This window comes from Empidonax traillii, unplaced genomic scaffold, assembly GCF_003031625.1.
Source record: "Empidonax traillii isolate 1590-97213 ecotype Southwest subspecies unplaced genomic scaffold, ASM303162v1 scaffold139:size1643147, whole genome shotgun sequence".
Lineage (NCBI taxonomy): Eukaryota > Metazoa > Chordata > Aves > Passeriformes > Tyrannidae > Empidonax > Empidonax traillii.
Window position 1 is genome coordinate 1,353,345 of NW_020955332.1, and position 23,580 is coordinate 1,376,924.

At 38.4% G+C, this 23,580-nt stretch overlaps 1 protein-coding gene across 2 annotated transcripts in view; it reads right to left on the reverse strand.

The window, feature by feature from the left end:
* The window catches only part of SMAP1 (small ArfGAP 1), an 87,660-nt gene that overhangs the window by 4,233 nt on the left and 59,847 nt on the right, over positions 1-23,580 (reverse strand). For both annotated transcript variants that reach the window (XM_027884210.1, XM_027884209.1), the window contains 2 exons: positions 17,809-17,893; positions 9,206-9,333 (listed from right to left, as the gene is read on the reverse strand). In XM_027884210.1, the coding sequence (XP_027740011.1) occupies positions 9,206-9,333; positions 17,809-17,893 (213 nt within the window). The remainder of the gene's footprint in view (positions 1-9,205; positions 9,334-17,808; positions 17,894-23,580) is intronic.

A 23,580-nucleotide genomic window follows, 5' to 3' on the forward strand; every position in this document is an offset into this window, starting at 1 on the left:
TTTCTGACTATGCCCTGAAAAGTCCACTATGCTCACACAAACACCACAATACAAACATTCAATTTGTAGCTTCAGAAAACACATCTGACTCCTGAGGTGCCTACAACCTCTAGATGAAGGCAGTGCCATAGATCAGGGAAGAAATAACCACAGAACAATTCTGTTACCAGTTAAATTTGTCAAACCAAGAGAAAGGAGTGTAGATTCACATAGCTGATGGTGAAAAACCTTCAAAATTGCTGCAGAAAGGGAAGAGAAAAAAAACAACAGGAAATGGGAACTTCCTGGCAACTGAAAATCTTCATTTATATGACAGCCAATTTGGGTCAAAGTCACTAGGACTTAGTGAGCAACAAAGAGTGGGCTGACAGCACTACAAAGGGAAAGCAGACAGAAAAAGATGAGTGAAACCTTCTCTCTGGCCAACGTACACTTAAACTCAATTTTTTCCTACTAAAAAAACCCTTCTGCCTCTTACTACTCACAAGAATTTCTGACTGCAATGCAAAATCAACTTTTTTTAAATGGGTAGCAGGAAGCCCCCTCTATTTTAGACAATTCTTTATCAGGGTGGCATAACCAATCTTTAAAAATACCAGAGTCAGATGTAACAATACAATCAGGTAAATGCCCATCCTGAACAGCAGTGTATTTGTTTTATGGTGCATACGTCCAGGAAGTCCCATTACTGAATTGTTCCATATGGACAAGGATCTCCTCCCATGGCATCTGCCTAAGACAGCCCCCTGTGTGACAGCCGTGCTCAGCAAACTGAAGGAAGGAGGACACATAAGCAGTGGGAGTGGGTGAACAGAGGTGGCTTCCCCTCCACTGCCTGCACTGCAGCAAGGAAGGAGTTTGCTTTTCTTTAGAAGGGAGAGCTGGAGACCTGGAGGACTGATCATGTCATGTTTACATCCTAAATGTTCATTTAATGTCTCTTCATTCAGTTTGGTTATAGAAGATCCACACTGAACAATCACTCCCTGAAGCTGAATAAATGGAAGGTAATGCAAAATACATGGCAAGAAAACAGGTGGCATTCAAGTCAAAACCAACAACCAACAACACTGACATGATCTTTAGGTATCTAACACTGTCATGCTACCCAAGGCCTCCGTAAAAACACACCTGGCATACATATAATCATTTTCCTACATGTAGTGCTCTCAGTCATTATGCCACTAAAATTAGTGCAACAGAATTTTTCAGAACTACTGGAAGTCATCTTCAATATACTTCAAGTTTAAATTTAAATAAATTTTGTAATCTATAGCTTATGTATTACCAGTAAAAGGCAATACGTATCCAAAGGAAATTTTCACTGTGAAATATTGGTCACATGTGTCAGGACCACAAAATATGGCAGCTGAATCTGACACTTCACACTTGCCATCTGACTGCACAAACAGCATGTGGCTGACAAGAAGTTTAGATTAATAAGTGAGACTACAAATAAGTATTTTTGTTTTGTCTTTTAATTGCCAAAAGACTGCAAAAAAGAAGATCATTACAGCCTCAATATTTTATGTTGGTCTGACAGCAGTAACAGTCCACATGGCTTTTGTCCATTACTGGTGGTCCTGTCACTGGGCACCACTGGAAAGAGCCCGGCTCCATCCTCTGCACCATCCCATCAGGTATTTGTATATGTTGATGAGATCCCCATGAGCCTCCAGGCTGAACAATCCCAGCTCTCTCGGCCTCTCCTCACAAGACAGATGCTCCAGTCCCTTTATTATCCTATAGGCCCTTTGCTGAACTCTGTCCAGTATGTCCATGTCTTTCTTGAACTGTGGGAACCCAGAACTGGACAAAGCACTTCAGGAATCAAGGTGAGACTGACTGGCCTTTAGTTCCCTGTATCGTCCTTCTGGTCCTCCCTGAAGACAGGAAAGACATTTGCTTTCCTCCAATCCTCAGGCACCTCTGCCAGTCACCACAGTCATTCAAAGATTATCAAGAATGGCCTCACAAAGGCATTAGCTATCTGACCTACCTTTGTATTCATGGGTGTATCCCATCAGGACCACGAGGTATTTCCTGACCTGATCCTCTTCCACCAAGGGTGCATCTTCCTTGCCCCACTCTTTCCCCCTAGTCTCTGGGGCCTGGGATTCCTGTATGCTGATCTTGCTAGTTAAGACTGAGACGAAGGTGGAATTTGGTAACTTGGCCTTTACATTACCCTGTCCTGTATAACCAGGAAAACTGTCCCTTTCAGCAACAGGCCTGCATTTTCCCTACTTGTCCTTCTGTCACCTATGTACTTCTAAGGCCTTCTGTTGTCTTTGACAATCCCTCGTCAGTCCACTCCAGCAGGGCTTTGGCTTTCCTAACCCCATCCCTGCATGCTTAGATAGTACCTCTGTATTCCTTCCAGGTTACTCTCTCCCTCTTTCCACCTTCTGTAGGCTTCCTTTTTGTGTTTTAGTTTGGCAAGAGCTCCTTGTTCACCCACACAGGTCTCTGGCATCTTGAGCCTGACTTGCTGCTCACTGAGATGGACAGCTCTTGAGCTTGAAGGAGGTGATCCTTGAATATCAACCACCTTTCCTGGGTCCCTCTTCCCTCCAGGGCCTCAACCCATCAGACTCTGCAGTCAGGCTCTGCAGCCAACTCTTCACTCCCAATTATCTCTGGCAGTGCCCACATGGAAGAAGAGCAAGGGGTGACAGAGGGCTGAACAAACTTAAGCACTCCCTTCACAACATCCCAGATCCAAGACCCTAGCAAGCAGGACAGTTGTCTAGACAACAGGTCAGATCTGCAGATGGGGTGCTCCCCTGTCCCCTGCAGCAGGGAGCTGCCCACTACTATCACTCGCCTCTTCATCCTGGTGGCCTTGCGTAGCTCAACATCTGTCAACCTCGGGTGCTTCATTTGAAAGAAGCTCTTCAGCTTTGAGGGCTGTGAACCACTTCCGTGGTAGGAAATCTTCAGGTGGAGCTGGAGCCCACTTTCTCAGTGCCAGAAGTCACCAGTTTCTATTCTTCACCTACCTCAGAGCTCACACTTACTGCCCTGCCAGGAGCAGACTGCCTGTCTCCAGTGCAGTCAAGCTCTGGGGCTCTTGAAGATGCTGAGTCGCTGAGAGGATCCTGTCTGGCCCTCATCTTTTCTGATGCTGCACAGCCTGCTCACTTCCTGCCATAATTCCTCCCCTGGTGGCACAGTTCTTGAAGAACAGCTCACCTCCTGTGGGAAAGACCATCTCTCATGGCCTCAGGGAGAGGCACCAGGCACCTCCCACAGCCTGCAAGCTGCAGGGCCACATCAATCATCCAAAACTCTGTCTGGGTCAACCTCTGCCCTGACAGGGACTGCTGCTCCAACATCTACAGATTGAAAGAGAGGTGGCAACAGTAATGAAAGAGGGAAGGGGACGTGGAGTTGAGCGAAGAACTGCAGGGGAGAAAAAAGCACGTGCACTTTCCTGCTACCTGCAGGTCCCTGTCTGGAATGTACGAAAACAGATGGGCTGTAGAAAAGCCAGGCCTCCACTGCTTTTCATTTATATGGTGATAAATAATGGTCCCAACACAACATTCTCAATTTCTCCCTGCTGACTGGAAGAGCTACCTGCATAGGGAAAATACAGCCTAGCACACCATTATTCTTATGTAAGCAAGTTAGGCACTAAGTACATTATTAAGCTCTTAAATTCTGTGTACAATTCTTATCCTTTTTATCTTTGCACTGTCAATGCACTTGCTGCTTATTTCAGCTCTTCCTGTTTTTGATTTTGCATATTTTGGTTTTAGACATCTAGACAGTTCCATTAAAAATAATCAACTGTTATTTCCTGGTAATAACTGATGAGGAAATGAGCACTCAACTATATTCAGTTCACACAAAAAAAACTAAGGAAATCTCATCTCTTCTTATTTTAGGAATTATTAGCAACACCTGAAAAAGTCAGATTAAGATTTCTATCACTTTCTAAGACCATATCCAAAAATATAATTAACCTTGAAATAAGATAAAAATTCAACTTTATTTCTTGTTGCATGTCCAGTACTCAGGACAAAAAATGCAGCATTTTCTTCGCAATCAACCTTTTCTAGGTTTGAAGACAGGTATCTCCCCTGCAGTCTCATTTCCAACTCTTTCTTCAGATTTTCCTTCTCTAGAACTTTAAATAATTTTCCTTTTCTCTAGACTGTCCAGCTGACCCTTTCTGGTTCTGGAGCATGATGGCTGCTCTTCTACTGTGTTCCACCTAAGGTTTTTCCAGCACCAAAGAGAGCATAATCATAGAATCATAAACGGTTTGAGTTGGAAAGGACCTTAAAAATCATCAAGTTCCAACCTTCCGGTCATGGACAGGGAGACCTTCTGCTAGACCAGGTTGCTCAAAGTCCCATCCAACCTGCCCTTGAACACCTCCAAGCATCAAGTGGGACATCCTCAGCTTCTCTGGGCAACCTGTTTCTGTGCCTCACCACCCTCCCAGGAAAGAATTTCTTCCTAATATCTAATCTAAATCCACCCTCAATCAGTTGGAAGCCATTCCACTTTCTCCTGTCACTAGACTCTCTGATTAGGAGTTCCTCCCCATCCTTCCTGTAGCCCCCCTATAAGTATTGAAAGGTCACTATAAGGTGTCCCTGGAGCCTTCTCTCTTCTCCAGGCTGAACAACCCCAACTCTCTCAGCCTGTCCTCACAGGAGTGATCGGATCATCTTCATGTCCCTCGGATCATCTTCATGTCCCTCCTTTGGACCTGTTCCAAGGGATCCATGTCCTTCCTTTGCTGAGGACCCCAGAGCTGGACTCAGTACTGCAGGTGAGATCTCATGAGAGTAGAGTAGAGAGGCAGGATCACCTCCCTCAACCTGCTGGCCACTCTGCTTTTGAAGAAGCCCAGGATACGGTTGGGTTTCTGGGCTACAAATGCACGTTGCTGGCTCAGGTTCAGATCTTCATCCACCAGAACCCCCAAGTCCTTCCCTGCAGGGCTGCTCTCAAACCGACTCATTGCCTTACCTATACCCATATTTGGGATTGCCGTAACCCAACTTGAAGGAATGAAACTTTTGCTTTTGGATACCTGAAAATGAGCGGAAGCTACAAGCGTTTCAACTGATCATATTTGAATAGGACTAAACAGCTCTCAAGTAAGACCCTGTTTAAATAACACTCACAATAAAGCAAACTTCATTTTTACATAAGAACTGAGAGCTTTGACACATTATTAACAACACAATTTGTTAACAAGTTTAAACTTGTCGGCTGATCAGTGGCTATCGTGCCAGGTACATGCACCTGACCTCAGCAGAAAATGAGTGTCTAAGAACATCTAATTACCTAAAATATACCAGCACTTTACATGAAAATTTGTCAGGTACAAATCATGAAGAACATACACTATTTCTCTAAAAATATACTTTTGTAGCCACTGAACCAATTATGAGCTTCCAATACAATACACTTCAAATCAGGCACACATAGAGAAATTAAAACAAAGTTTAAGTTGACTGAATTTTATCACCCTGCTTGGAGAAAGACTTACATTAAATGTTTCAGTGAATACTTCCAAACCTAATACCTCACAGTCCTCCCTTTTTCCTCCTCCCTACAAGTTTCACTGATAAAGGAAGATCACACTTTTGCTGGAAGACATACCCATTACAAAGTCTGAATTAAACTCTGGCTAAAACCATTTAGGAAATTAAATATCAGTAAGAACAACAGACCTTTGCTTAGTTCCTATAGAATATTATGCAACAAACCCTATTCTAATAGCCGTAATTTAGTTATGCTCACTTCACATGAAAAAGCATCACTTAAAACACAAAATGTTCTTTTTTCCTTTTTCCTGCCTACAAGCACTGCACAATAGGTAAATTTCTAGCACATGCCTTTTATCTAGCTCTACTGTAGGACCTGGTTAAGGCAACTCTTCTCAAACCCCCTTGAGTTTGCTTCTAGACAAGATTCTAGTGAAAAAGTTACTCGGTCTTTACAAGTCCTTTACAAAACCAATAGTTTGCATCCAGCTATGCTGAACAGTAGGAAAATATTTTTTGTGTTTTTGAAAACTGTGATAAAGTTTAAACACGTATCTGAAAGCAGAATGAAAATGCATACGATCCTGAACACTGAAGTCATATTTGAAAAAGGAGAAACAAATGCTTTAGTTTTCACTTGAAAATCATGTCTTGGCTATGACAATGGACATAAATCCTAAGGTTTGCAGAGATCATAATAAAACATTCAAACAGACACTTCTGTGTCCCACACTGCCATAAAACCAAGTGCATTTAGCACTAAATGCTGCCTTTCAGGTTAATCTGGAAAAGAAAAGCAATCCTGTGAAAACTCAAGGGTCATCTGTTGCTTCTACAAATCAGTTTGAGGAGCACCATTACACTCCCTTCTTCTTCAACGCTTTCAAATCCCACTGTGGAATCTCATCATGGTATATATCTCAGTGAGAAAGAAAGCCATGCTATTCCATACTTGATCCCTTCTTCTATTTCATGGGGATTTTTTATTTCAATATAGTCTGTTAATAGATATTCAGACAAGTTCAAATTAAGGATTGGCCATGAATTTCTACTTTAAATTTTCCAATTCCAAGCACAGGAACTGAATGTTAGGGTTACTCAACTGCTAGTCTGAGTTCATGCCCACTTTCCCAGCTGCAGCCTTGCACAAAATAATCACACATCATAATCACACCACTTTTTTACTTCAGAAATTTAAACAGACCAAGTCTACAAAACCTCTTATTACAAGGCAACCTTTTTAGTCTCCCGACTCTTCTCTGAATCCCATACAACTTTTAGCCATGTTACAAGGGGAAAGATCTTACAAAATACTCATACTGTTGCCAGATGAGAGGCTCCTGTCCAGCCTCAGTTCCCAGACTAGACACTGCCGTCCTGAGATGCAACACATGCGAGGTCTTGTTAATCCTAAAGCAAACCAGAATATTTTCTTTGCCCTAGTTTACCAAGCAACCCATGTAATCACCTGTCTTCTGCTACCTAACCATGTCCCTGTCTCTTATCTGGGGAGATTATCTGATTATATTACATTTTCTTTGAGATTACTGATTAAAAATGAAAGATAACCAAGCTTTAAATCTTGCAATATGCCATAAGGATCATGTGCTTGATAAAAAAATGCTTGATGAAAGTTTCATTTGTTGTTCCTGATTATAGAACTAAGAAAAATGAAAAAAGTTACTAAAAATCTGGACAGGTTTGTTTACAGCAAGTAAATATATTCAGATTTTCTCATACACAAACAAGGTGATACAGACTAGATACTGAGAATATTGTCATCCTTTCTAGCATTTTTTAATCAATTTAATAAATACCATCTTTAGCCTAGAAACTAGCATGAAGATAAACTACATTTCAGAATACTTCTCTCACAGAAGATCTAGTGACCAAATCTTTATTGTAGAAATGCATTTTAAATTATCTATATACATGTAATTCATTATGCTTTAGCAGCCACTCCATTACTTAACCCACCACCTGTCGTAATTGTCATCCAGGTATCTCCCTTCACTTTTCTTGTTCTCACTCTTAAATATTTAGCCTTCCTTTGTATTTCCTGCATTCTATAGCTAAATCATTTGTTTACCAGCAGGTCACTTCACATGTTCATGGAACGGAAGCAAAAAGGTTTTTCTCTTCTCTCCTGAGCAGACAGTAACTACATACAGAGGTTGTCACTTCCAGCATCAGAAAGACTGGAAAGGGGGAAAACCAGAATTCAGTCCTATCCATTCTGTGCACTACTACCATGGCCCATTGATTTTAGGGCCAAGTGGAAACTTCATAGATTTAAATCTACTCAATCTACATTACAAACTGGATACATTACAAAACACAGGGAAGCTGGAAATGGGCGACTGCTTTTTACATCTAGCTTTACAGGTAGGTTCCTCTAGATCAATTTTGACATAATGTGTTAGGATAGCAGACAACAAGCACCCAAATACTGTTCTTCCTGGTACTTTGAACATAGACTTCCAAAAGGGACAAGAAAATTAGACCAACAATTTCCTTCACAATTTTAGCTAACACATCCATAGCTAAATACATGTACACAGCTCATTTCCCTCACTGTTTATGGGTGGCTTAAGGCACATTGGAAGTTTGCCCCATCTGTAGTATTACGTTTAAAAAGAAATGTGGTTTCAGTCTCTAAAACCCTACTAGCATGTTGCACAGAGTCAGCCCTCAGCAACAAGCAGGGGAAGGGAGAGAAAAGGATAAAGAATGAACTCTGCTGAACAACATGCATATGTTTTGAGGTACTCAGAACTCCTTTTCATCATCATCCCTTCCATTTCACATATATTATGAAAACTAACTGGTAAAGACAAACAAGTACAGATCACATGTCCCAAACCATAAATTCAAGAATAAAAACAAATCTTTCCAGTTCAGCTGAGTGGCACAAAGCCTTACACAAAAATAAGCTTCTAAATTACCTTAACAGGACTCCCCAAATGGGGAGGTTAGCCCACTACTCCTCCAAAACCACCCTCTGAGCAGCCGGTTTGGGGTAAGGAAGCCTGCACACGTGCATTCTGCACCAGCCATGTCCAACACCAACACCTGCAGGTTTAAGCAGGTTCTTTGTGTGGGATTATGCTACTCTTCCTCGAGGAAAGCAAGACATACAAGTTCCAAGATGAGACAAAACACAGATCAGCCCAGGTATCAATATTAGATTTTCTTGATATCCGTTCTGGATTTTGAGTACGAAGCTTCAGACCCAAAATCTTTAGCAGTTCTTAGAGAGAAGCATCTGCTGCAGCCTTTCCCAAATATTAGCATCACAAAGCAATAAGAGGTCTTAAAAAGGATGACTTAAAGCCCAGCAACCTGAGAACATTAACTAAAATTATACTCAGCAACTAAAAAAAGAACAAGACAAAAGACTATAATAAAAGAAAACATGACTACCATCATCAGGATAAGAGAGAATCCAGTTTAGCTGGATAACCAGAAGGGAAGACCACACCATTTCCTAATTCTATATCTACATCCAAGCAGTGCAGAAGCTTGAAGAGGTGAGAAAAATATCACCATTACATCTAAAGCATCTTCAGCCATGAGAGTAGCGAAGTGATCATTCCTTCTGTGTGAATGAACAATTCCCTGAAGGAAAATATACATGTGCATGCACACATTTACACACACACATAACTAAGAAACTAGTAAATAAATTGTACCTGAGCAGGAGGTACAGCAGCTGCTGGTAAAGGATTAGAGATCATTGGGCCGAAGATATCCAGGTCATCATTCAGTGCTGTGACAGCAGCAGTGCCTCCATTTGTAACAGATGCTTCAGCTGGACCATCTTAAAAAGACAATAGAATCACATGTAAAGGGAAAATTATTAATATCTTAACAGCATGAAAATAAAGCTTCCTATTCCCTCCTACCCTGCCCCCATCAAAGATGTACTCAATTTCTGAGATATTTTTCAGACTGTGATATTGTTCAGATTTTGTAAAGACTTCTTTCCCTAAAAACATGGCATACTAATGTGCTTCATTAAAAAACAACCAACAACAAAACAAAACACTTAAGATTTCCCTAAGGACAGCCACACAAACTTATCGGTACACATTACTCATTTTTTCAGGAGTCTTTTTCAAGCACACCAACATTTTTAGTAAGAATTTTAACAGATGTCTTACTGAGAAGGCCCAAATTTGGTAGCCATGTATCAGACAAAATACATTCATCTGTGCTCTTGAGTTACGATTTCCATTTAGAATCTATGAAGTTATTCTTGATCTGCTAATTTACTCAAGTGTACGTAAGTGAACTTTTCATTAGGAAAAAAGTCCATTCTCCCCCCTTTCTCAAAAGTACTTTGCATGAACTTTATTCTATAGCTCTACATGAATACCCCTGCCAGGCAGACTGGGATAATTATCCATAAGAACCCATGGTTCTCATTCTGTACAGAGCTAACCTTCCACAGCCTTGGTGCCAGTAACCACTTTAACATGTGAATACATTTACTGATCCAGGTGAAGGTGGATACGTGCAAGACAATGAGAGGGATGGAGCATTACACTTTAAGGAGAATTTCAAGAAAATACTTGAAAATATATAGGGACAAAAATATCACAAAAGGTTTTTTAGGGAACAGAAGAACCATTTCTCTTTTGATTTTAAGCTGTTCAAAATCAAGTGGTAAGAACTGGCTCATAAATTTATGCCTAAGCATATCACAAGCGGTTTGTCATTATACAGAGCTTGACAAATACAAAGATGACTGTAGATTCTACTGAAGACTATGGTGACTGCATAGTCTTAACAGCAAATTTGAGAAAGCTTTTTCAGGCAAAAGAATTTTAGTCTCAAAATTATCAAATCTCACTGCAGAACTTCTCTGGCAGAACAAAATAGTTGAATTAAGTCAAAACATTCTCTGCAACTGAAACCCTGCTGTGACTGGCATGGGTGATTATACATCACAGAAGGATCACTACTCTAAAATCCCTAGATTACAGTACACTGAAAAAACTGCTTCTAACATCATAGGACTGGCATGTTTTTTCACGGCTAACTCGTATGAGAAGGCATTGCATTCTGATACAATCCACTCAGAAGATCATCACACCAATTTTTGGCTGGGGTAGAGTTAATGTTCTACTGCTCTGATTTGACTTTGCTGGGGGATTGCCATTCCAATGATTCTGAAAGCAAAGCTACATACTCATCTATGATTATGATAGTTACTTATATCTTAATGCAATAAATGGAAGTCAGTGGACAGCAAAATGACAATATGTATAATCTGCTCCACTGTTCCATCCACACTAGTGCTTTGAGACGTGTGTAAATAAATGTACTGACAAATTTAAGCAACAACATTAATTTGAGGTCACTCTGCAGACTGGCAGTTCCAAAAACATCTCAAAGGTTCACTGTTTCAGATAAATTTAGAACTGTGCATAATTTTCAAGCAAAAGGATTGTCAGGAGTTAATAATTTAATGTTCTCATTTCCTCAGTCAGGAACCTGTATTAAAAACGTATCTCTCTTGTCATATTTGAAAGTGATTTAGTTTCCCTGAATGTAAGAGTTTAATGTAGAAGACTGAAAATTTAAATGCAATCATTTACTTAAACAAGCATTTCACATATTTAGAACATTCATGACACAATATATTTGCAAAAACACAGTATTTTTCAAGCACTTAACATGCTGCTTATAAATTAATACTATGAAAACCCAGATTTTTGCTAGATTGCTTCTGTAAGAGTGTTATTTGGTAATGTACATACCTTTCCTCTCTTACTGAATAAATAAAATACCTTGCTATCTCTATTGGTGTAGAAACCAGACATTTTGAATTAGTGTTTATAACACAGTTTTACGCCTGTAGGAATAGTATTAATAGATGATCCTGTCTTACTGATTTCAAAAAACAGTTGGAATATTTCTATCTATTAAAAAGCAACTCCAAAAATATTCCCTCTTCCCTGCACAAAAACTAAAAGAACTAGGTTTCAGAAAATAGAAGAAACCTAACAATGTTTTCACTCCAGTTTATTAATTGTAGCAATATTAGTGTCTTCATTTAAATATATATGCATGCAGGCATACAAAGACTTGTATTTCAGTATAATAATTCACAGTTCTTATACAGAGGTCACAGATTAAGAAGCATTTTCTCCTTTCCCTCCATATTTTAAATCGTTCTCTAGTATAAGAAAGATAATCCAGTACAGTTCTAACTATTCTAAGTATATCACTATTCATTCAGCTTGTGCCACCTACCATTTAAATCTGATTAGAAGAGGTGGAGTGTATATGACGGAAAGAAACATGGCTGTAGCCTGTCCAGGGAACAGGTAAAAATCACATTGAGTTAAATGGGTCTGTCAGAATATTTTGAGAGATTTATAGCTTCAACCATTACAGAATTACTTTGAAGCAATTAACTTTTAATAAACAGTACCTCCACCACTTTTCTGGAGAACGCATCTGTAGCTTGGGATGAAGTATTAGATGTGGCAGAAGCCACTGCATTGAGAGTACATGCAAGGCAGAGCTTTCATGCTCAGCTGGAGAAGGTAACATGAAGACTCAACAGACACTGTTCTTCATTGTTGCTCCTAGTGGTGGTTCTAAAACTTCTCTTCTTACAATTTATGACACTATGACAGATTGTATCTGTGCAACAGCAGATGCTGCTTTCAATTTCAAGTTTGATAGCAGAAACAAAAGCTATTTACAATACATTTAAAAATACAGTGAAGGGTTCCAGTGAAGTTTACGTTCTTTTTCTCTATGTATTTTATTAATGCCTGACATGACAATTTCCAATTCACTGCTGCCTTCTGTTATTCATATAAATCATAGCTTTTATATACATCATTGATCTCCTTGGTATATTTATCTGTATCAATAGTGAGAATGACCAGCAGAAGAGCTTTAAAGGGACAGCAAGAGACCAAACAGCAAGAAAGCAGATCTGCTGCTAAACTTTGCATTATGTTTCTGAAACTCATTTTCTAGGGATCAAACTATTCATAAGAACTTTGTTACTTAGCAGCCATGTATTTCTATATATACAATAATTTATGACAGCCATACCAAGCCTTGTAATAGAGGGAAAATATGCATATGATTATTTTTTATACCAAATTACTAGACAGCCAGAACTGAGATAAATAGGTTCATACTTTCAACAAAAATCTGGGGCAAAAAAGCAAACAAGGTCTGGACAAAATTACTGCAGAATTATTTAATGGATTAGTTAAATTTTAGTTACTGCTAAAACCTTTGCAGAAGTGAAAAAGCATTCATAGGGAGGCAATTTCCATATAATACTTCTGAAAATGAAATGTGGAAAAGCCAGAAATCTAACAATGCTGCATACCCAAATGGTTGTAAATATTTTCATTTTGGGTAGATATATTGGGTATCTAAGCATAAGATTAACATTGCAGCAATACTACAAATGTTAACATGTTTATAAGCTCAAGAACTGGGGCCAAGCAAACCTCATGAGATTCAACAGGTAGTAGGCCAAGTACAAGGTCCTGAACCGAGTCAGGGCAATCCTTGCTATGAATACAGGCTGGGGGATGAAGAGACTGAGAACAGCCCTGCAGAGAAGAACCTGGGAACACTGGAGGATGAAAACTTGGATGTGAGCCGGCAGTGTGCATTTGCAGCCCAGAAACCCAACTGTATCATGGGCTGCATCAAAATCAGTGCGGCCAGCAGGATGAGGGAGGGGATTCTACTCCACTCTTGTGAGAGCCCACCTGGACTACTGCATCCAGCTCTGAGGCCCCCAACACAAAATAGACATGGACCTGTTGTAGTGGGTCCAGAGGAGGGCCATGAAGATGATCAGAGGGTGGGAGCACCTCTGCTATAAGGAAAGACTAAGAGAGTTGGGGTTGTTCAGCCTGGAGAAGAGAAAGCTCCAGGGAGACCTTACTGTGGCCTTCCAGTACCTAAAGGAGACCTCTAAGAAGAGACAGACTTTTTATCAGGGCATGTAGCAATACGAAATGGGGTAATGGTTTTAGACTTAAACAGGATAGATTCAGACTAGATACAAGAAAGACATTTTTTCACAGTGAGGGTTGTGAAGCACTGAATGGGTTGCCCAGACAGGTGGTAGATGCCTCATCCCTGCAAACATTCAAGGCCAGGTTGGACAGGGCTCTGAGCAACCTCATCTAGTTCATTGCAGGGAGGTGGGACTAGATGACCTTTAAAGGGCCCTTCCAATCTGAACTATTCTACGATTCTAGGAATCTGGAATCTATATATGCATACTTACATACTTATGTATCTTTACTACTTCTTAAATCCAGTTTTCCAACTTAGGACCAATCATGCTCTTTGGTACTTACAAACAGTATCAACAAAAGTACACTTCTCAGTTATGCAACATTCAGCTACATTTCATACCATGATTAAGCTCTCTGGGCTTCACAGAATTCTTTCAGAGAATATTTCCCATGCAGAAGGAGATAAGCAGCTTTCAGCATATCATACTTTACCTCCAACCATGTCGGATGAATGCCCCACACATCAAATCCAGTACATAATAACAAAAAAATTAATCTCTTTTCTTTTAGTCATTCACCGTAACTTAATACAATGACTTTTCCAGAAAGTGCAATTGTCCATTTTATGAAGGGCACATCTAAACATGGTAAATGATGCAGAATATGGAAAATGCACTTTTCTTCTCTCTGATAATTCTGTATTTAAAAATCCTAATTTTTCCCTTTTTCTGTATGTTGAAATAATTTCTAAGTGACATTCCTTGACAAACACAATGATCCAAAACTGCCTGTGTAACATTCCAATATTCCACATATGTACATAGCTACTACACAGTTTTTTACAAGATTAAAAAAAAATGTTTACATCAACCTGGCAGAAGTGGAGACACCTACCTTGTAAGACAAAAACCCCAAAAGGAGCACAGAGCACAAGGTTAACACTGAGATGAAAATACAGCACCACCAATCATTTAAGTGCTGAAGAACTGTGGTTTACACACTGTGACTTTCAAATTGAAAAATGTCTCCTATAATTATGATATTAAAAATTCATGTTATAAAATCCCCTATTATTGATTTTAGTACCAATTTTAAGCCTCCACATTTTCAGCAGGGCACCCTCCCAGCATGGATAAGATCCAAATAATTGTAGAGATGACTACAAAAGCAGTTTCAGGTTTAGCCTACAGAAACTGGCTGTGACTTCTCACTGCCTGGTAACAGAGGGAAGGAATTTGGAGCTGCACAGCAAGAACACAGCAAGCATACTACTGCTTGTGGAGAATATAACAATATTTAGCTTTTACATGTCCATTTCCCCACCTTTCTGTGTGTGGAGTACTAAACTAAAATCTGTTCTGAAACAAAAGGCCAAAAGGCACGAATGTTGTTGGATCAAACAGTGAATATCCAAACAGGATCTCAATAATAAGTCCCCGATCAGGAACTCAATGGAACCATACAAATCTATTTAAAAAAGGTTCAGAAGAAACACAGACGTGATAGTATGATCACTGAGGATATTACAAAGATACTATCTCCTCCTATTATAAGATTTAAAGACACAATTTGCCTAGACATAATATCTTGAAAATTTTGCAATTTGTGAAGAAAAATGAAAGCATTTATTTTTAAGGTATTGTGTAGCTTCAGTTTTCACAGGCTAAGTCCTGTCTCAGGATTATGAGGTCATTATTACAAAACCCACTGAGATAATAAAAGAGCAATGACCCAAAAGTTAACCCCATACCCAAAGCCAGCACTGAGGGTTACTCAAGAAAACACCTGGCAAAGAAGCTGGGCTGTTCTGAAAGCCACAATTACTCTAGCATGAATTCTGATCTATTAAAATTACTTAGCCTGCTATCACAAGCAATTTTGATCTGCCCTACTAAAAGCTACTACTGTTCTTCATTTGAAATGAAGTCCTAAGAGAATGAATCCTCATTAGGAACATGTCTGCTCACTAAGAAGAATGAGCTAAGCAATCATATACATTTTAATATTATTTGATATGACATATCAAACATTTTAATCTGCAGCGCGTGACTGCAGCACCAAAGGCAGGTGGGATTCTGGCCTGCATCCTCAGGGGTGTTACCAGTTGAGACAGAGATGCAATCACCCCACTCGACTCAGCACTTCCCAGGCTCCACCTGGAGTCTGTGCCCAGCTCTGCCCCCCCAACCCAGTTCAAGACAGACGCAGATAGTCTGGAGAGGGTCCAAAGGAGGGCCATGAAGATGACCAAAGAGCTGCAGAACCTGCCCTGTAAGGGAAGACTGACTGATTTCAGCCTTTTCTCCCTGGAGAAGGCTCAGGAGGAATCTCATCCCAGCATGCCAATACTTAAAGAGCAGCTACAAAGAGGACAGAGGCTCTCTCCTCACAAGGAGCCACATAGAGAAGACAAGGGCAACAGGTACAAGTTGTGCCCAGAGAGGTTTCATCTCAACATAAGGCATAAATTTTTTACAGTGAGAATAGTTACTGGAACAACCTCTCACAGATGTAGTAGAGTCCCCATCACTGGAGGTTCTCAGGATGTGATCAGACAGGATAATTTCCTCTAGGCTCTCCTTCAGACAGGTTGGGCCAGAGGGTTTTTGAGGTCCTTTCCAACCTGTGCTATTCTTGTATGATGTACTGGGTTGATGTGATCTCTCTTTTAATACCATCTGAAGTAGTGTACTGCGAGTGTTAATTAAAAGACAATTCTCCCAATGGAATATGCAGGTCTGCTCTCATTAACACATATTTGATTTGCAGCTCAGTGGATTCCAAGTGCTACTGGCTTATTACACTGCCTTTCAACTTGTTATTTAAAAGATCTTTAAGCATTCCCTCCTTTAAAATTAGGGAGTTTTAACATATATATTATAAACTTTGCCCTTTGTATACCTCACTGAAGAAGCACAGCTGTTGAACACCAATTATAATACTCTCTCCATTGCATACTACATCTCTAGTTAGCCTATGCAATCCAAATTTATTATTATATCATGACACAGTGTTACCGAGATTCTTTCCAAATCATTACCAAAAGAATACAGAAGCCTAGTAATCTTAAAACCACATATTGATTGAATTTTACTTCTTAATTAGGTTACTGTTCTGCCAAAAGAAAATAAAGGGAAATCAGCTTTGTATCAAGTCTAAATTACTTTTTTTTTTTTTTTAATAGGTTCATTCTACATTCATTCTACTGTGTTAATTAAGATTTGCTTGCCTATAGTAGCAGATTACTTGGAATGAGATACGGACCACAACATAGACATAACCCATACAAAAACAATACTTTACAGTTAAGTCTACATCCAGAGGGAAAATAACATGCATTTTGGATAAGAGTGTGAATTCTAAACCAGAGAAGACGTTTATTGGTTTTTTGTCACATCATTCATACCTTGAAACAAAAAATTACAAAAACCCAAACCATTTTCCTACAAAGTCAAGTTTTTAGTCTAATGACATTTAAATGACTTCTCAGCCTCCTCCAATATCCTGTAGAAATTATGTTGAAAACTAAGAATAACCACTATATTGATATAAAGGGAATACTTTTAAAATCCACTCACAACTTTTAGAAAATAACAAAAGGAAATAAAAATAGTTACTGCAATATTATATTCTTCCATTTCCATGTATCAAATGGAAGAAGCACAGTTAGAGTAACCATAGATAAATGAAAGACATATTTTACGAATATGGACTATACACAACAGGGTAAATTAAATTACTGTACTTCAAACTAGTTTATTTACAAGACAAGCACAGTTACCTGCCAGTCAGAAAACAAAAAGGCATTTTAGATAAAAATGAACGATGGTCGCAGTTAGTACACAACACTGAAATGCCCAAGGTGTTAAGGTTTACAAGACACTAGTCAGCTGCAGTCCGACAGTCTACTGTTCTTTTACCTGATACAGGAATTTTACAAGGTATTTTACAGATACACAATACAGAAAACCTCAGCATTTTCACTGAAAAGCACACTTGTACCATAAACATCGAAATACAACAGTTCACAAGCCCTTTGAAGATCACTTTGATAACTTCCCCTTCCCAGAGGAGCTCATTACTGTCCTTAGCAAAACATAAGTATATACCCATATCCCTGTGGCATTCTCCTTTATATTTTCAAATTCAAAGATTCAATCTTATGGTTTTCAAATTTATATAGCAATCAGTAAACAGAGCAAAAATAAAAGTATGTCTATTGAAATAAAAAATTAGGTATATGTGTTTGATTTAAAACCAGGTAATTATGTACTGCTTACCAAGTCCTAAAAGGTCAATCGTGGGTTCTGATGACTTTTTTGGACTTGCTTTAGCTTCTGATTGCTGATCCTCTTTCTTCTGTGGCTTTTAAGGGAAAAAAAAAATAAACACAAGTAACCTTTCTGAAAAGATTCCTTGCTTAAAAAATTCTCATTAAAGATGCTGCTTCAATATTGGGAGTAAAAGTCCTTTGCTATATTTGTTTATCATAATGAACTTGATTTGTAATGACCTATGTGGCAGTTATGGTCAAAGGAACATGGCACGTGATTGTAAAAATCATCTTTATATCTTCATTTTTATGCAACCACTTTTTAAATAAATTTACGTTCAAAGATAGCTTCAAAACAAGTCCTATAAACTCTTAAACTGAACCACTGCATATCATGCACTAGGTAAAGAGCTGTCTATAATTTATCAAGTCATTTCAGCAACCAAACTATACAGTTCTTCAATATTAAAGAGAAAAAAAAATCAAGTTTTTAGAAGCTTAGATTTAAAAACTAGAAGCAGACTAGTGACATTATTTAGCCTTCTTGCAAAGAATATCTGCAGAACATGCAGCATTTAGAGATGCTAAGCACTGATGCACACAACCTGTGCTCATGATCTTTTCCTTTATAAACCTTAAGGCTAATAACAGCATTCTTCTTCTTTGGAAAAGGGAGCTCTTGCCTAGAGACTTCAAAACATAAGATACTATTGAAGTGAAATTTGATTATGAAAATTACTTCATAAATCTGTTTATAGTTCTTCTCATACCAATATCAGGCTGTTTACCTGAATCCATTGAAATGTCAATTTTTGAAATTAATACAAACTAGTTTATAATAGTAACATAGGAAGTGCATTTCCTCACATGGGTTTAATACACCTTTACTCATCACAAAAACACAAAGCAAAGTGGTTGATCAATGAGCACAGCCTTTAACTGGAACTGATTACCTAATAATGGTGGGAGAGCACCACCAGGCTGGGCCCTGGGCTGGCACCAACAGAACCTGCTTCACTCACACCTTTATCATACCCATAATGTGGTTTTGACAGAGTCACTAAGACTTCTGAGGTCACTGAGGTCATTAAATCTTAGTATTTAGATTAGGAGAACTTTGAAGTTCAACTAACGGACACAAAAGATGTCATTTTTCAGGTAATCCTTTACTTTCCTGCCAACTGGACCTAACGAGCTTGGTGTTTGTAAAAAGCAGTGAGGAAGCTCCAGAGTATTCCAACAGTGAATAGAATCCTGTCACACTACTGACCTCCTCTTGTATGAGCAAGCCTCCACTGAAAACCTCCAGCAAAGAGCTCCAATGAACTGAAATTCACTTCTGCAGCACAGGTACCATCATACTCAAATTGACTCTAATCTCTCAAAGAAATACTTGGTTCCTCTTGCCAAAAATTCTTAGGTTGACTTTACATACTTTGCTCAAGATCAAAATGTTTGGGAAATCACCTGCTGGAAAAATATTCCATGGGTTCCCTGATTCTATACTGTATTATAACTTTCATGTCTGAGCTTATGATCTGAAGCACAGCATACTGATTCCCAATGCTCCGAAAAAGTATAGTTTTTGAAAGTAAACTTTTGCACATCAAGAATTTTGTAAAAGTGACAATTCAAAATGAAATATTTTACAACTGACCAAATCTCAGTATATATGCCATAAAACTTTAAATTATTATCCTGAACACCAATCAGAACTAACAGTGAATATTTCAGAACAGAATTTGCCACAAAACTTTGCACACTTGAGTCTACTCCAACTCTGTAAGGAACACTATGGGTCAGAGAAGCTGTAAAAAGAAGCATATCTGACACATTGCTTAACTTCACAAAACTGGCTTTTTTTTTCTTTTGTTTAAACATCTTTAAAATTCTGAATATAGAACTTCTTTCAACTGCAGAGAATAACTGTTAGAATTACATCATATGTGCAAATTGTCATTACTCCAGATTAGATTTCTGGTAACGACCTAAAAGCACAAATTCGAAAAAAATTAAAGCTTGACAGGGTTAGTTTTGAATGCAAACTTTTCACAGAAAGCAAGCACTTTTGCATATATTAGTAAGAATTAAACAGAGTTCAAATGGCAGTCTTTTTTCTTTGATAATTATTACTGTAGCAAATTAATCTCATTACCTAAACTAAAAATTTAAAAATATAGTAGGAATAATCCATTTAGGGCCTCTGCTTTGTCAAATGAACATTTTCAAGAATTATTAAATGCATATTTCTGTTTCATCACTCAGTAAATAAGAAAGGCAGTGAAGACACAAGGTATAAAATTATTTTCTATAAAAATACAATCCTTTAAGACAGCCATTTCCAATATTGTTACGATATGTCTTGATCAGCAGTTTCTGTGCCATTTTGCTCCCTTGCCAGTACCTAAAGTAATAGGTTTTAAGGTTACTTCACAGTTAGTTACTTAAAGAAAAACTGCAAACCTATTTTCAAGCTTGTTAGCACAGTAAATATTTCTAGACATTATTACTGCATTTGTTTCACTGATGGACATTTGCTCCTTAAAGCACTGTCCAATACCTTTACAGCTACACAGTTTGCACAAACAAACTAACTAACCTTCACCTAGTATTTATCAATGCTGCATCTGTACAATAGTGCTCATGCAAAGCAATATTCAGTAGCTATCTGGAACAAAAAAAAAAAAAAATCTTCCTCTTACCTTTAATGTTACCTGCAATACTACGTTGCCCCCCCCCATTCTCTCAGCATAACAAAGACCATTTTCTGGAATTTCTTATCCTCCTGAGATTTCTATTCTATAATTGGGTATGCCTGTATTTCTGCTTAAGATGCTTCAAGGCACATAGGAGGGCTTTTGTTCAAATTCAGATGACGTTTGTTCACAGTGCTTAAGGTCTGCCATGATTCACAGAGAGACAGGGACTTCTCTTAAGTCACCTACACTTAGGCATAAATTAAGTAAGGTTTGCACTAGTAGGATGAGTTGAAACAACAACCTTGCATGCACACAGTTATTCTTAAGAATACCCAAATACCCCTTGCTGCCATGTTATTTCTTAGGACAGTCTTGTTCTCTCTTTGATCCCATGGATCTTGGGCTACCTGACTGCACTGTGGTCCACTTGAATAAGGTACAGTGAAAAGCAGTGCCTTATAGAAGTGTTCTGTAGCAGGGATCATGCCCTATTTCTGGGTTTGGAGCACAGGACCTCAAGAGGTCCCTTCCAGCCCATATAATACTGGCATAAACAAGGTGTTGAAATTTTTGGAAAAGAACAAACAGGGAAGTCACAACTGGTGTCACTGGAAAATTTTATTCCCAATCATAAAGAGAAACGTGATTTTCAGTAGTTTTCCTCCAACAGGACTCATACATGACTAAGCTTTATGGAGAGAGTGGCCTTTTGAGATATTAATGCTAAGTACTGCACACAGTGAGCACAGAAGTGTGCAACAGGCAAAAAACTGCATAACAAGGCAGTGACATTTCTTAAACTTACTGTTTAATTTAGTGTTGTGCTTTATCTAAAAATTACCACTTTTTGTAGAGGTGCAAGATAGCATGACAAATGCTTGGAATCTTGCTGCACTAAGATCCATCTCATTTTCTCTTACAGGTCTGCTTGACTCCCACAGCAATTATTTTTAAGTATTGACACCAGTACTAGACAATCTATTCCTTGTTGTATGCTTTGGAATAAGACCTCATGAAAAATAGGAGACTAAGCAGCACTAAATAAACTAAAAATAGCATTAAAAATCTGATATGAAAAAGGCAAGTAGAAGGGAACAGGTACACAATTTTGGTCATTTATTTTCAAGTGGAGCCTTCAGGGTTACTGAGGCTACTATCTTTTTTACAACATTCAAGACTGTCTTATGTGGTTTTATTGAACAAAGTAGATGGTTATAGCAATTCCTAGATATATTTACTTCAGGTTCTGTATTAAAAATTTCTCATTCAAAATAATTTTTATGCTACATTTTTCTGAAACACTGTCCTTGCAAACAGCAGAGCATCAAGAATCTTTGATATGCAGGCCTTACACTGCCATTTTTCACAGTTTTGACTAATGGCCATTACATTACTCTTCAAAGTGGTTCTCATGTTGAAGTACCTACTGAAAGCAAGCAATGCCCGCTGCCTTAAATTATTCTGAAATTACTGAAAATAGTTTATTTGCAAATATCACTGAAAAAAACTGAAACCAGAACATCCTCCACACGATCAGCTTAGTATCTAGCATGACTTGGAATATTCTGCCTTAAGGAAAACTGAGCCATTTTTTTTGAATAGAACCACACTAATCAATTTAAGTTATCCCCTATTCAGCAGGTATTAGATACTTCTGCCAAATTAAGGAGGCAAATAAACTTTGCAATCTTTTACGTGTATTTTCATCTATAAAGCACATATTTTCAGTAGAGGAGAAGGGACACATTCATTACTCAGATCCAGTATGGGCACTATACATTTTTGCAATCATGTAGATGACAAGTAACTGGTATACAATAATCCTTTATTGGTTTATTTTCCAATGCTGTCCTTTTAACCTTTTATTTAAATACACTCTTCTGTCATTCCTATCTTCAGGGGCAAAAAGGAAGATCAAGGAATCAACTGGTTGCTCAACTTCACCTCGGTACCTAGGAAGGTGATGGACCAACTAACCTGGAAACCATTTCTAGGCACATAAAAGACAAGAACATGACTGGGGGAATCAGCAAGATTCACCACGAGGAAGTCATGCTTGACCAACCCAACAACTTTCTACAGTGTCATGACTGTCTTGGCAAACAAGGGGAGAGCACCATGCAGCATCTTCCTTTACTTCAATAAGGCTTTTGATGCTGTTGATAACTGCTAAAAGTGTTATCATGGAAACAATTCCCTCTTAAACATCCTGCTCTCATTCAATTCTGTTTAGTATCCAGTGATGACTGACTTCCAATTTTATACCCAAATCAAGCTATATCTAAATCTTTCCTGCTGTACATCTACAGTACAATAATGTGACAGTATGGTACTAATAACTATATCCATGAGTAGTCCTTAGGTAACAAGAAAAATAACCTTTCAGTATCTAAAGAGCAAATATTGTAAAATATTTAGGAAGTTCTCCTAAGTTTATCTCTACCAAAATGAACAACTGAGAATTATGTCTACAGATAAGAAGCAGCACCTCTTTCCTATTAAAAGAAAACAAAAGAAGAAAATACAGAGATAAATATTTGGACCTTCACGTAATTTCCCACACACTGTCACTGTAAATCCATTGGCTTGAAATTACAGGAGAGAAATACATATGCTGGCAATCTCCATATACCTCCACATTGCACCTTGGTCAACTTTAATGTTTTATGCTAAGAAACCATCACAAATAAAATCCAAAAGCAGATAACAGTAGAGAAGATCAGGCCACCTGTAATTTATTTTGATTTTAAAGCAACTAAGAGCACAAGACTACTTTAATCTCACATTGAGATGATGCCTTCATTAGAGGGAGCTGTACCAGTCTTCTTGCAATTCACAGAGGTACCACCAAGGACTTAATTCAGCTCATTTTCCTGCCATTAGAAAGTGGTAGGGTTAATCACTTACCAATCTTGTTCATTTACATCCAATTTCAGCTCCAAGATTTTAAAGTAATTTCCAGTCCATCAGGATTTGGTGGCAAAAGTTACAAAAATCTGTACCAAAGTTTTGAGGTTTATTTTGCTCCAATTCTGACTACATCCTCAAAGATGAAAAGAACTGTTAATAACTAGCCAATT